This window comes from Balaenoptera musculus, chromosome 1 (genome assembly GCF_009873245.2).
Source record: "Balaenoptera musculus isolate JJ_BM4_2016_0621 chromosome 1, mBalMus1.pri.v3, whole genome shotgun sequence".
Taxonomy (NCBI): domain Eukaryota; kingdom Metazoa; phylum Chordata; class Mammalia; order Artiodactyla; family Balaenopteridae; genus Balaenoptera; species Balaenoptera musculus.
Genome location: NC_045785.1, coordinates 163,236,179 through 163,251,685, shown reverse-complemented (window position 1 = coordinate 163,251,685; position 15,507 = coordinate 163,236,179). Strand labels below are relative to the sequence as shown.

Below are 15,507 nucleotides of genomic sequence, written 5' to 3'. Positions count from 1 at the left end.
CTTCAGATCACAGCCCGAAACAGCCATGATTGCTGATCCTCTGTCCATTGATCCAGGGGCGCCACTAGATGGCGCAGCGTTGCAGCCAGTGATGAGACACACTCCCTCAAGAGTACGTCATTTAATAATGCCCGAGGAATAATAATTGGCGATTAAGAAGCAATACCACCTATGGATATTTTAAAACACTGCTTCATTTCAAATATGACCTTAAAAAAAAAAATCTCTCCAAATAGTGACTGTACAAGCCAAAGCACAGAGAGGGCAAATGGGTCATCCAGGGGCACACAGCAATTCTATGACAGACTCAAGTGGCAGAGTATGATTGAGGAAGATAAGCTTGACAGCCATCTCCATGCCAGGGCCTCAATAATTTCAATAACGATGTGCCCTGGGGGAAGAAAGGGGTGTGGGAAGGAGGGAGTGCTTAGGTCCTCTAGATAAGGGTCCAACCTGATACAATAACAAGGCATTCACAGGTGACCAAGAGCCACTGGTTATTATATTTTCTTAACAATAAAATTACTTATTCAATTCCACCTTCCCAGAACTTCCACTTCCAGATTTTTTTTTATCTAAGGCACAAGTGTGTAGATTTTAAAACAAATATCTGTCGATTCCAGAGGAGCCAGAGACAATTCTGTAATCTTCTATACTTACATCATTACCAAAGGGCAGGAAGAGTCCGTCTCTTCCCGACAGCTAGCTGACGGCACAGATGGGGTAGCGATTTCGTGCAGACAGATACCTTAGGCACGCCCTACGATTCCGAGCTCCCGAAATGATCCATGCAAATTTCCTACACATTTTCTAAGAGCTTGCTAATGGTGAGCATATTTTAATTTCTCCCAAATGCAACATTACTGCAATCCCTACATTTTTTGTTTACTCCTTAACAGAGCTAGAAGAAGAAAATGGGTCATAAAAATAACACATCCCATTTGTATAACACTACACCATTTACAAAGCGCTTCCGAAGGTGGGTATTATCCCTCCACTTTGACGATTGGGAAATTGAAGCTCAGAACAGGGAAACCACCCTCCCAGGGTCCCAGAGCTGTCGGACCGGGCATCTGAGTGACAGTGGCAGGAAAGGACCACCCTCCTTCCATCTCTGCCATCAGAAATGGGAGCTCGGGTTGGATGGGGATAATGAACAAGAGACCCGGTCAGGACCCAGGACTGCACCCACATGGGATTTTATTCTAATGCTGCTTCCACGCCCTGAGCACAGGCCTGCGATGAGCTCTGTGGTGAGAACAAGGCCCAGTGCTTACAAGTCAAAGTCAGTTAACAATGTCAACATCAGACCAGGAGGGACGTGGGACCTGGGGAGGTGGGAAGTGGAGAGGTTGGGTTTTGCTTTCTTTCATTTCTCCTTAGAGATGTGGGGTTGTTTTTCGGACTTTCTTCCTCTGCTGCTGCCTCAGCTGATTCAACCTAGGAGGAGCCTATATGTGTAGATATTAGTGGTCTCCCGCGAACAGGGAAGGCTTCCCACCTTTAATAAGATGAGGGCCCGGGTTAGTGCAGAGGCAGCGGTTTGCACCAGACTATCCCCACCAGGGAGGGAATTCTGATGACGACCAGGGGAGCGGACAGTGGCCATTCGCACATCCTGTGTGTGGCCACCCCTGACCCAGGCTGTCTGACTCAGGTGCAAACAAAGCAGAACGGCCGCTCGGATGGATGCGGTCTACTGGTACAGTGATGCCGAACCCGTGTCCCTCTAGCGCACCATCAGCCACTGTCCCAGGGCGCAGTGGGTCGGTTGCCAGCCAGCCGGGCCACATGGGGATGGAGGAAGCCCCAGAGAAAAACAAGAGGCCTTGGTGCAGGGTGACAAGAGCATGGTTAGTACGAAGAAGAATGGCCTTGGGGGGCAGGGGGCAGGTGGGCGAAGCAGAGACAGTCTGAACACACAGACGCTGAAGAATGATGTTACCTGAGATCAGGCCCCGGGGGAATGGCTGGAGAGGCACCACCCACCACTGCTGCCCTGGCCTCCAAGCCCCAGAAAGAAGCTGGGCCACCAAGGGGTGCCAGGAGCCAGAGAACAGAGTGCAAAGGCACTGTCCCCAGATTAACATCTAAGGATGCCCAGCCCTGGGAGGACAAGCCAGAAGAAGGTGAGCACGGCAGCTCCCGCCTCACCTGGGTAGTTCTGGCAGCCGCCAGCAGTGGAGCCCCGTATCCAGCACCCGCTGAACAGAATCAGGTTCCACTTGTGCACCTCCTCGCTGCTCAGGGAGTCCAGGGACAGGTGGCAGATCTCTAGCCCAGAGAACTGCCTCAAGAAATCCGAAAAAGACATCCTGGGGGCAGAGGGGCCGGTGGGCTGTCAGTCGAGAGAGCTGGGCTGGAAAAGTGATGGAAGGCGTGCCCCCTGGGCATGGGACGGAGCAAAGGCCGTGGGCTAACTCGCGTCTTTCCTGCAGCCCACTGTACAAATATGCAGGGGTCATTGACCACATTCCTCACCATTGTTAGGGTCTCCATTTTTCTTAGAGAACCCCCTCTCATATCTAACCAACCAGGCAGAGACTAAACCATAAACTGGAGAGACCCTGGCAGGTAAATTGAACCAATCCACCACCTCCAAGTTCCTTCCTGTTTAAATCTAACTGGTGTTAAAGTGGGAGCCTAGAGATGGCTCCTAAACCACGTCATATTCTTTGCAGTGTCCCTATTATCTTCCTTAGCCCATGGGTGAAGGAAGTTATCTTATTTTGATGCTATGCTAAATCTTGGACTTAAAGAGATAGGAACAGTTCTCCTATTTCACTGGAAAGATATGGAAACTGAGGAAGACAAGCTGATAGCTAATCCGTGTTGAGGCCCACATATCTTGGTTTCAATGCTTTAGACGTACTGGTACGGAGGTAGAACTACTCTGGGGTAAAAGGGGGAGGAGAAAGAAGACCTCCTGGCTGGGAACCGTGTTGAATTCCTGGAACACCTAGAGAGAGCTGCCCACCTGTGAACGAGGAACGGACCCACAACTAAGGGGACAGCATTCCCGCAGATGACTCTCACCAGAACTCTCCAGCCTCGGCGTTCTTGTCCAGCTTTTCTTTCTGCCTGGGATCTACGTAATTCCACTCTAGTGCAATGGGAAAGAAAGAATAAAATTTAAAGTTTTTTTTAAAGGAAGCAGAGGTGATCGTTCCTGAAGGGTTCGCTGCAGTGCAAGCTGTTTACTGCAGCTCAACTTCCCCCTGAGAAATGGGGAATCTGAAATGATAGCCGGGGGTGGGAGGGGGGTGTAGCCTGGGGGAAGGGACGGGACTCCACGGGCACTAGCAGGGTGACCCCAGACATGCAGCAGGAACACTGCGCCATGGCTTTGCTCTAAGTTCACTCTCCAGGCAAGTTTTACACTCATGTCTGATTCAGCCCCCCCAGGCCCTGATCACAGGCCTGGGCAAGTCCAAGGCAGGAGCTGTGAGACTGGCCGTCACAGGCCACTCCACCCCTTCTCAATTGGTGAGACGCCCTTCTGGCTTATCTATCAGTCTGAAGTGAAGATACTGTGAGAGGGTCTGAGCATCTCTGGGCACATGAACATGGTCCCCTTCCTGAGCCTGCAAAATGACAATCAGGCCCAGTTTTGTGACAATTTCCATGAAGTAATGTCACCCTGTGAGGCCTCCTGCTGGCGGCCTTTCCATGGCAATACCCACATAATTTGTTGAAATGCCATTTCCAGCTACCTGACCTTTAAGAAGTTAGGTTTTCCTGAAATACGTATGCAACGCTAAATAACTGAGCAGTATCCAGATCGTTCTTTCAAGAATCCCTTCCCTCATTGCTTTCAGCACAGCGTGAAGACCTCCCCGTCGCTGCATAAAACCTGGGGCAGAGCCAAGCCCAGCCTCTTCCTCCAGGGGGGCTCTCAGGACCCCTAGCGATCAGGGAGGGGAGCACCCAGGGCCTATTTAGTTCATGGAAATAGTCATTGGATCAGACCAAACCCCAGGGGCTTCCCTGGTGGCATAGTGGTTGAGAATCCACCTGCCAAAGCAGGGGACACGGGTTCGATCCCTGGTCCGGGAAGATTCCACGTGCTGCGGAGCAACTAAGCCCGTGCGCCACAACTACTGAGCCTGTGCTCTAGAGCCCGCGAGCCACAACTACTGATCGCACGTGCCACAACTACTGAAGCCCGTGCTCCTAGATCCCATGCTCCACAACAAGAGAAGCCACCGCAATGGGAAGCCCGCACACCGCAACAAAGAGTAGCCCCCGCTCTCTGCAACTAGAGAAAGCCCGTGCGCAGCAACGAAGACCCAACACAGCCAAAAATAAATAAATAAAATAAATAAATTTATTTAAAAAAAAAAAAGAGCCAGACCTCAGAATGTGCTTGTTATAAATAAAGATTAGGGGACTAGCTGGAGAATATGAGATCTGACCTAAATCTCCCAGTTAGTTTCTTGAAACTTAAAAAAAAAGTTTTAATTTAAAGACATTGGGCTGAGACTAGGGATGTTACCTCAGAGATGCAGTGCCCTCCTCCCCCAGCAGCCATGTATAAATACCCCCGGCTGCGTCTCCAGATGGAGCCTGCGGGGCTTGCCTGTCGTCACCTCACACCCCTGGACCTGTCCCAGCCCGTTAGGGACTGAGCAGCATCGGGGAAAGGAGATAAAGTCATATAAGCCCCGTAAGCAGCTTGGGAAGCAGCTGCTGCTTAAAATGGCCGAAACCGGGGTTTCAATTTCATTCAGCCATGACATCCTTTTGGGGCAGTTGGCAGAACTAAGGTTTGGGGCTTTGCTCCATCATAGGCAGGAGGATGAAAAATCTTTAATATAAGAGGCGATCCGTGGCCCTGGGGACATGTGTTTCTTCATGACACAAACCTGAAGGGAAGTACCAGTTACGAGCACTAATGATGTGTGATTAGTTCATAAATGTAATAAAGTTCCCTTCCAAAGCCCTGGTGGCATCATGCAGTGTGGGCAGCACGTATGAGGTACATACGAGGCTTAAGGATGTGCTGGGGGGGCGAGTTGTTATTATGACCATTCCCAATACTGGTGTCTCTTCATCAGTGACACTGGCCAATTCTCCATCCTTCCCCAGCACCGACCTGCCTCCCCCGTGCCAGCAGTGCTAACTAGGATGGAAACTGGGCCGTGCTCTCTCCATCCTCCTGTATCACAGTGGCATCGATTCCAGGGCACAGCTGTCCCAGGACACCACAGGAGGCCTCTGTGTCCAGGCCCCATCTCTGACTGGCTGCCACTCTCCACTGTGAGAGGTCTGGGCCCCTCCGTTCATTAATGGCTTTGTCAGGAGAGATCAACACCCGCCCGTAATGAGCTCTGGGGGAGCGGGCGCCACTCCCATTCATCCTCACTGCCTCTGGCGGCCCATGGCTCCTAGGATCCAGTTCCTCTTTCTAGGCACGTTTCTTCTTGATGCTGAGGGGTTTGGCCTTTGTCAGAGTGACCAGGCTTTGTGGAGTGGAAAGAATCCGATCGAGACTGATGGGTCTCACCTTTGGATGACCGCGGTGGTAGGTAGAAAACAAGCCAACCCTCCGGCGCTCAGCAAAATTCCACTGAGCTGCCAAACTTGCAAGTGCCAAAGCAGAGCAAGGAATCGAAGACTACAGCTGAGTGGATTTTGTTTGGCTTTTCCCCACCTGGAACCATCTAACACTCTTTTCTGGACAGGCCGTGTGGTTTGTGGACGGAAAGTGCTGCCCAGCGTACTCCACTGTGGGTCTCACGATCGCTGCGTGTTTGGATGATGCCTTCCCGCAGAGGGAGGTGAGCACGGGCGGAGGGAGGAAAGAACCTACTCATCGCTCCAGGCCCCCATCCATTCCACTTCGCCCCACGGGTTCCGGAGTCTGATCAGCTTCTCTGGATAACCCCGGAAATCCACCTGCAAGGGCCACAGACAAAGGCAACTGAATCACCGCGCATACCCCTGCTGCCCTGTGTTCATGTCCTCGCCTGAGCGGACCTGCGTTCAATTCCTCAAATGCCCCTAAACAATCACTTCTATTTTCTTTTAGCACATGTTTTCAAGCCTTAACTAACTACTCTATTTTCCACAATCTGGTTGAATAAATAGTAAGTCCAGCATAAAAACAAGTGTTTATCTGCTTTAACTTGGATTAAAATTTGATAGTTGACTAACACTGACTCAGTTCTTAATATATGAGACCTATTCATAATCAATGCCCTCCAACAAATACTAAGAGCAGAGCAGTTAGCATGTTTTGAGCAGGTAGTATGAACTAGGCATGGAGCTGGGCAGTTCAGATGCATTATCACCTCATTTAAACCTCACCACAGTCCTATAAACTGGGTGCTGTTATTATCTTCATTTTCATCTCTCTCAAAACTCTGAGACCCAGAGAGAGTAGATATATGTATATGTATAACTGATTCACTTTGGTGTACACCTGAATCTAACACAACATTGTAAATCAACTACACTCCAATAAAAATTTAAAAAAACAAACAAGCAAACAAAAAAACCTCTGAGACCCAGCCAGAGGGGTTGAGTTATCCAAGATTACCTGGTTAGTAAGTAGTAGATGGAGGACAGGCACCCAGGTAGTCTGTCTCAAAGCCCATAGTGGGAAATCCATACATCCACCTTCCCCTGTCGTCTACGGAACACTCACCAGGAGCCCCCATGTGTGCCTTTGCATACACGTGCAAACACGATGGACCGTTCTGCCTTCAGTGTCTGACCTTCCTTTGTATCCTCCGTCATGCCCTCGCCCAGTGTTTACATATACATGCTCAATTCATATTTGGGAATTGACTTCATTAAAGAGCGTATTTGTGAAGCACAAACACACGTAATGAACATGCATGCCTTTTTAATAAATAACAAAAACTGAGACAACCACTGCATTTCCTTTTTTGCCTTGGCCATCAGGAAACCCAAAACAAAATTTATTTCTCAACTGGAGCACTGTCTTTAGCCTAGATTGTCTGGTGTATTTTACCTTTGTTGTATGGTTTTATTGTGTCTATGCTTTTCATTGTAAACCACTGCACATCCTTTTTGGAGGTAGGCAGACTATAGTAAATAGAAATAATGAAAAGTTCAGCCCATGCTTTCTCCTTGGGTTGGAACGTAAGGAATACTTGCGTTCCTTCCCACTATCACACCCCACCTTGAAAGTAGGGGTAGGTTTTACTACCTTTTTCTCTTTGGAGATCCTATGGGTTTCCACTGCTTTACCTGTACAAACATACTATTTTTTTTTTTGCCATATAACATACAGTAAGATATACTTTTTTAATGCTTTTCTTTTTTTTTCAATTTATTTATTTTATTTATTTATTTTTGGCTGCATTGGGTCTTCGAAGCTGTGCGCGGGTTTTCTCTAGTTGCAGAGAGCAGGAGCTACTCTTCGTTGCGGTGCGCGGGCTTCTAATAGCGGTGGCTTCTCTTGCAGAGCACGGGCTCTAGAGCTCAGGCTCAGTAGTTGTGGCACATGGGTTCAGTAGTTGTGGCACATGGGCTCAGTAGTTGTGGCGCATGGGCTTAGTTGCTCCACGGCATGTGGGATCTTCCCGGACCAGGGCTCGAACCCATGTCCCCTGCATTGGCAGGTGGATTCTTAACCACTGCACCACCAGGGAAGCCCAAACACCCTTCTTAGAATGAGTGTAGATCTAACTGACAATTTCTACAACTTTCCTCCAAAACTTCGTTCCTCTTCCTGGCCACATCTCAGAGGATAGCCTGCATTTAGTTAGAACCCATAGAGCTGAAGCTCAAAGAGGTTACGTTATCCATCTCTGAGTGTGTAAGAGGTAGAAGGGCCCTTGTAATAGGCAAGAGCTGAGTGTGGGTCGGTGCCAGGGGCTCTGTGCCACCAGAGATGCTGCACCTCAGCAGGGCAGGGAAGGGCCAGGTGGTGATTCCCTCTCTTTCTCTCATGGATGCCAGGGATTTATGGTCGTATCATTACACATTGCCCTTCCGTCTCCCCATGCCCAATTTTACCTCTTCAACTCCAGTGACAGAGTATGCGTGACTCTTAACCAGCTTCAGGCTGGTGATGGCTTCTGCTGCAGCTGCACTGGAGACCTGAGTTGAGAGTAAAGTCCACTCAGAGTGGCTGACCCTGACCTTGTTGGGGCCAGTCCTACAATGCTTTCCAAGGACATGCTACACAGCCACAGGGCCTCAGTGCAGGTCTTGGGGGGGGGGGGGGCGGCAGGCGCAGCAATTAACCTCAGGTAAATAGAGCTCTCTCCATCCAAACCCTCTTTGATCAGGCCTGCCTGCCAGTCCTGGAATATGACTTACCAGCCTTTGAAATGACACAGGAAGCGGAAAGCCATTTATTCTTCAAGAAGGACCCCATGCTGCCTGCAGAAGACTAATTATCCATGACAGTTGTCTGGACTGGCCCTGGTTCACCAGTGGCGGTGGGTGTCCCCAGGGTCCCTCCTCAACAGCCCCGCCCCCTCCCCAGACCCCACGTCACTTCTCCACCAAAAATACACATATCCTGCTGGGGTTTTTATAGAGAGGAGAAAGGGGGATTGCTCTTGCTTTGTCATTCACGTGTGTGAGATCACCAGGTAAGGGTCGAGAGAAGGAGAAAGAGCAAGTGGAGTGGCAGATGACAGCAGACCACGTGGCTGGTGGCCTCCAGGCTCTGGTCTACACACTACCATGGAACCGCATACAGCCAGCCCCCAGACAGGGTACCACCCCTGGTTCAGAACCTCTTCCCTTTTCTTCAGTGATCTCAAAGCCCATCATGTATTGTGAATCACCCTATTTGTTTTCCAAAATCCCAAGATTACTTAGCAAAAGGGGGTAGCAAAGGTAGGGCCCAGGATCCAGGGATCAAGTCTGCGTTCTTAGGGCAATTCCTGCAGTACTAACGGGGCTTAACACTTAGAACTCCTATGGTTTCTGAGTTTATGAGACCAACTCCAGTTCCTACCCATTAGTTAGGTCTTCCCACCGGCTCCCGTGTGCTAGGGACAAATATGTCACAGGACTTGCCCTGTAAGTCCTAAACTCTGCTCTGGCCCAAAGCCTTCCCAGCCTCTAGCCTCTGTGCAGTTCCTTCCCTACCACACATGGGGAGGGGCAGCAAAGAGAAGCCGTCCCGGCTCACATCACTGGAGCAGGCCAGCAGAGACCCTGCTCGGAGGGCCTTCCGGATGATCTGAAACAGACTGGCTGGTTGCTTCTTCAGCTCATAAAACTCAGAGATGCCACCTGTGAAATCCTCAAACCCCTCCACTGTGGACCCTCCAGCGAGAGCCTCATAAGAACTGTTGAGCCTGTTGGAAAGAAAAAAGAATACATGCATCATCCAGAGCCATTAGCAACCCCAGCGAGGGGACCACATGGGATGGGGTAGGGGCAGTGCTAGGACATGGTGTGGTCTGGAAGGTACAGGAGGGCCTTTGCCAATTTTGTCTGTGGGCCAGGGAGGGGCTTAGGCACAGTTTCACGTAGCCAGCTCAGCACTTTGCCAGGAGCAAATCTCAGATCACCTCTCACCAAGCCATGCGCTCTTATAAAAACCAAAGTGCAATCTTTCCAGAGCTGACCTTGAATTCTTGGGTTTCTGGGGGTTGGGGGCATGGGTAGGGATGAGGGGGACCCTCCCTCAAAGCAGAGAGGCATCCCTTGGGGTTTGCTTTGGGAATAGGGCTGGGAAAGAACAGGGGTTGCACAAAAGGGTACCAGTCAATGAAACTAATTCAAAGAACCCCAAAGAAGACTTTGAACATTGAATGCCAGTGAGAAGGAGAATGACTCCCAAGCAAAGGGTAGAGACTTTGATGAGTTTGGGATCTAAGTACATTTGCTTTATTCTTCTTCTTTGTCATTCTTTTAAAAATTCACATTGACCTAAGAACTGACCAGGGGGTTTGAAAGAGGACAAAGCTGAGACACCAAGAAGCTAAGTGGTGATCCCAGTTCACTCATTCATGTGGGACAGAGCTAAGCGTTTAACTCATAGCCCAAATTTCTGTTTCTCTTAGTTACGGAGGGGTACTTTGCATGGGGTGCAGGGGCTGGGAACGATGGGCATGGCACCCAGAGGCTGGGGAGGGGCAGGTAAAATCCTCCAAGGAGACTGCGGAGACCCCCAGGTCCTCCCTGCCCCACTTCCTTGGCGTAGGCCTTCTCCAGCAGCACGCTCCAGAACTCACTGCCTTCCTCGGAGTGCAGGAAGAGCAGCTCCCCGTCCTTGGTGGGCAGCCTGTCGTCCACCACCACATCCACCCACTCGCCGTACCGCCAGAACTGCGGGAGGGACACACAGCGCCCGTCCACAAGGCTGAGCTGAGAGGCAGAATCGGCGTCCTCAGTGGACCTCAGAAGGACCTCAGTCTGTGCTGATCAGTGTTCCAGCCTTGGACCTTTAATGGACTCCTTAAGAGCAGGATCTGTTCCTTACTTACCCGTGCCCATAGGAGACGCCGGCAAAAGCAGGAAACATCGAGTCCAGTGGCTGAGTTTGTGGATGAGAAAACTTGCATCACGCAGTGGCAACAGTGACGCTGAGTGACGCCACTCGGGCTCCCATCTCCTGACCCTCACTCCAAGGTGCCTTCCTCAAGGCCACATGGCCTGGGGGAGACAGGAGGGGATGGACGTGTGGATGACTGGATGGACATGTTAAAGAAAAGTTTCTCAAACTCAAGCACGCACCAGAATCCCCTGGAGGGATTATTAAAACCTAGGCTACTGGGCCCCAAGCCCAGATTTCTGATTCTCAGCATGGGTCCCAAGACTATGGAAAGTAGTGTCAAGGGCCGTGAGCAAGGCAGGATACCTGAAAATGAAAGATCGCCCTGTAGTTCTCCTGGAAGCTCTGGTCCCTGCGGACCACGCAGTAAAGCAGTTCTCTTCATTCAAGGTGAGGGAGGCAATGGCCGCCAGCAGCCAGCAGTCACCTGCACCATGTCATGGGGGACACACACTGGTCAGGCCAGGCCTGCAGGGTCCCTGCTTCCTCTGACCCTCACTGGCCCATTCAATCCAGAGTCACACGACTCCCTTCTGGGTCAGATAGTCTGGGACTCCTTTCCTCCAGTGTCTGAAGGTCCTGCTGCCTCCTTGGAAGTTCTCAGCTCCTCCCTCCCCCCATCTGCCACATGCTGACCATTCCACATGTCCTAAGCTCTCAATCAGTGGAGTAGAAAGTGCAAAGAAAGAAAGGAAGAAGCAAAAATCATCCTCTTTGATTCCTTAATAACAACTTTAAGAAAACATTTGGTTGGAGGAAACACTGAAGCTATTTGGCCAGCTCAGGATGCGTGTATGTGTGTGTGTGTGCGTGTGTGTGTGCATGTGTGTGTGTGCATGTGTGTGTGTGTGTTCCTTGCTCCGCTTGACCTTGAATAACGGAGAGTTGCCTCTTCGTGTCTGTTGGAGGACTGCCCTTTTATGTTTCAGAGCTCACCATGACAGCTTATAACACTCCTGAGATATTGATTAGCATGAAAAGATCATACTTTTAGTCAGAAGAAATCAAAATCAAGAGAGGTTAAAAATGTTAGGGCTCAGTGTTGGTCACTTTGGAGATCCAAGTAAATGCAGAAGAAAACAGAAAACTGCTTTCTGTACAAGTCGGACCCCCCCAGACCCGTGCCCCTGAGCGGTACCTCCACGGAAGGCACCATTATCCCCTGTGGTGTCGACTTCAAAAGATTAAGCACAGCCCCAGACACCCTTTACTGACCTTAGCATCCTGTGGATCTATCATCCTGGAATTGATGTAAATTTGTCTCACATCTCATTTATAGGCTTCTTCTACAACAGTCTCTGAGATCTCAACGTCCTTACGTGTGCTGCTCATCGTGTGAAGAAGTATTTCATCTTACTGGCCCGACAGCTGCCTCTTCCCAGTTTCACTCCAGAGTCCTGCCTCTAGGAGTTTAGGGTTTGGAGACAAGTTTCTCCCGTTCCTATCCCAATCAAATGGCTCCAAAATCCAGTCTGTGTGTCTCAGCCTTCACCTTGTCCACAAAAAAAAAATCTGAATCTCTTCACTATATCTTCAGATAAAAGCCCCTTCAACCATTCAGAGACCCTCTGAGGACCTCGTCTAACTCTCTGTGTTCTTTCCACGCTGTGGCCCAAGCTGCACACGTAGTCCAGGATGAACACACCACGGTTCTCTCAGGCGTGGGCTGCCTGAGCAAGTAGTCAGTAAACTGTGACACAGGAACCCACCTCTGAGGATTCATCATCTGCTCAGTACGGTTCCATCACCAGGTTATCCTAGAAAACCCTTTGCTCTATCTGCCCTCATCTCTCTCAACAGAGAGATTCATGATTTGGTCCCAAATGAATTCCTTTCCCTCTTCCTTTCCCCAACCAGCCTCATATATTCTCTCTCTCTCCGCCTCTCGCATGCAGTTAATTTTTGAAGAGCTTTTCTGACCCAGAAGCCAGCCCTGCCCCTGTCTTCTGCTCTCACTGACAAATGCCCTCCTCCCGATGGCAGTGGGCCTCCAGGTGGGACCAGACCCGGTAGCGGGAGGAGATAAGAATTGATACAGCAGGCACGGGACTGTGGCTTCTCACTAAAGAAGACTCAAGTGGGGCAGTACCTCATTCAAAGGCAACTTCCAAAGAGTGGATAAAATAACAGGTTCTCTCCTCTCACTCCAGCCTTCTTCCCATCAACACCTGTGATCACCTCTTTCCTGTGCTCAGAAATCTTCAACTTCTCCATTGCTTAAGAACAAGATAAAAAACTAACAGGGCATCAAGACCCTTCACAATACGCCTCCCCCCTACTTCCCCAGCCTGCTTCCCACTGTCCTCCCACCATGAGTCTGATCTCCAGTCGAACTCGGATCTACACACACCATGCCCTGGTCTTTTCCAGCACACGCTTTCACCCATCCATCCCCTCGGCTTGTAGAGTCCTTGCTGCAACACCACCCCCTTTCCCCTCCTCCACGAAGCCTTCCCTGATGCTTCTCAGCCTCCAGCCGCAGGTCACCTCTTTTTCTTTGTGTTTCCTAAAGACCTTGTTTATACTTCTCTGCGCACAAGCTGCTTCCCAATCCAATCCCTGACCCACTTCGGCGTCCCGTGTGCTCCCTCCTCAGAGCCCCCAGCGCCTTCTTGGGCCACTAGAACAAGACTGTCTCTGCAAGCTCTTCCTGCAGAACAGGGATGTGTGTTCCCCGTCCTGGCATCCCCAGCAGGTGGCTGACACATAGTAGGGGCTCAATGACTGTTTGATGAATAAAAATAAATAAGTGCAGAGAAGGACAAATATCATATGATGCATATCACTTATACGTGGAATCTAAAATATGATACAATTGAACTTACCTACGAAACAGAAGCAGATTCACAGACACAGGAAACAAACTTATGGTTCCCAAAGGGGGAGAGGGGGAGTGGGGATAAATTAGGAGTTTGGGGTTAGCAGATACAAACTACTATACATAAAATAGATAAACAATAAGGTCCTACCATATAGCACAGGTAGGGCAAGATATTCGATATCTTGTAATAAACCATAATAGAAAAGAATATGAGAAAGAATATATATATATATATATATATATATATATATATATATAACTGAATCATTTTGCTGTGCACAAATATTGTAAATCAACTATACTTTAATAAAAAATGAAAAATGCTTAAAAACTTATGTATTTATTTTTTCATCATCTTTTAAAAAAATTATTCATTTATTTATTTACTTTTGGCTGTGTTGGGTCTTCATTGCTGCGTGCAGGCTTCCTCTAGTTGCGGCGAGCAGGGACTACTCTTCATTGCCGTGTGCGGGCTTTTCATTGCAGTGGCTTCTCTTGTTGCGGAGCACGGGCTCTAGGCGCGCGGGCTTCAGTAGTCGTGGCTCGCGGGCTCTAGAGCACAGGCTCAGTAGTTGTGTCTCGTGGGCTTAGTTGCTCCGCGGCATGTGGGATCTTCCCCCGGACCAGGGTTCGAACCTGTGTTCCCTGCATTGGCAGGTGGATTCTTAACCACTGCACCACCAGGGAAGTCCCTTAAAATTTTTTTTTAGGTAAATATGTGACCAAATGAATCAATGACTCATATTTTGTTCCTGTGCAAATCCCCAACAGCACCTACATGTTTGCACCTGAATCTCCTTGGTGTCTGGAGATGTGGAGCCCAATGAGGACATGTGTTGAACCTGACAGGGGCCACCTAAGCCAGCACCAGGGGCCCCTGCCTCTAGAGCTCGGGGGTAGAGGGAGATAAGGGAAGACGAGGGCAGAGGCGCAGGCCTCTGGGGAGGGGCAGATGACCGGGCTGCAACCCTCCCTGCGACAGGTGGCCTCTCATAGAGATCAGAGCAGCACCTGCCCTCATGACAAGGTGCAGTCCTGGTTTTCTTCTGATACTGGCGTTCTTGCTCCCACACAGCTGCTTCCAACAGCCCACCTGGAATATCCCTTAGACATTAAAATTCACGGCACAGACACAAAGTGTCCCTCGGTTGCTGACATCAAAAGGGGCTGCCCAGCTGGAAGAGAGTTTAACTTTCTCTTCATCTGCCTCACTGTTGCCATTTCCCGGGATCCACCTGGCTCTCAGGGCCAACCCAGAGCTGCAAGGAGATGCAGTGCATACACGGGCTTTGGGATGCCTGCCGGGGACTCCGTGAGGTGTGCACACACTGTCATCACAAAGATGCTTTCTCTAAGGCACAGATGCAATGAGTGTGTTCCTCTCCTGAGAGCTCTCTTGGGAAGACAGACATTTATGCCGTCGCTCAAAACATTTCAGAAACGTGTTTGGGGATCTCTCTGGATGCTTGTACACATTCATCACGTTCTCCTCCGTGGACACACGGCTTGGACCTTGAGCATAAGTTTAATTTCCAAAGGCAACTGGGAGGCTTTTGGATCTAAGGTTGGTGGTGAATAAGGTGGACAGAAAAAGCTGGGAAAGAGTCTTGATGGGCAATGCCCTCCTCTCCAGCCACCTTCCAGCAAGGGCGGGTCCTGGTTAGAGCGTTGGCTGACCAGGGAGCTGGAGGGGGAGGGTTTTGCGTCACTGACCTTACCGGGGGTCTGCTGAGCTTTGTTCTTCCTACTCCTTCTTCAGGTTATATATGTAATGGGTTTAACATTTATTAAAGTCATAAACTGGTTTATTTTTTTTACTCCACTGAAATAACGGTCCCCCCGATCTCCCCACCCACCGCATCGGCAGGCTTCAGGGCTTCTAGTAAACAGCAGGCAGACCCCAGCCCCTACAATGAAGTCTTTGCTCTGCTCTGTCAAAAACGCATTTTAAGCCAATCAAGAAATAATAATCCTGAGTCAGGTTTTCTTAAAAAGAAAACAACTCTAAATTCAAAAATTCCATTTACATGTTATCAAAGCTTGATGATCTAAACACCTAGTGTTATGATAAACCCTAGGTAGCAAGAACTTGGGCTATGACTTAAGAGAATTTTCCAAACATCGGAGGGGGGAAGTGGAAATGCTTCTGGACTGCAAGGAGGAGAGAGGACGGGAAGAAACAGAAAAGGTCAGA

At 49.6% G+C, this 15,507-nt stretch overlaps 1 protein-coding gene across 1 annotated transcript in view; it reads right to left on the bottom strand.

Annotated features, from left to right (window-relative positions):
- Nucleotides 1-15,507, bottom strand: part of CAPN8 (calpain 8) — a 73,375-nt gene that overhangs the window by 29,959 nt on the left and 27,909 nt on the right. Inside the window, 9 exon segments of the mRNA XM_036827564.1 lie at nucleotides 2,155-2,315; nucleotides 3,037-3,103; nucleotides 5,459-5,462; nucleotides 5,809-5,898; nucleotides 7,990-8,073; nucleotides 9,122-9,281; nucleotides 10,124-10,266; nucleotides 10,799-10,870; nucleotides 10,873-10,919. Coding sequence (XP_036683459.1) covers nucleotides 2,155-2,315; nucleotides 3,037-3,103; nucleotides 5,459-5,462; nucleotides 5,809-5,898; nucleotides 7,990-8,073; nucleotides 9,122-9,281; nucleotides 10,124-10,266; nucleotides 10,799-10,870; nucleotides 10,873-10,919 — 828 coding nt within the window.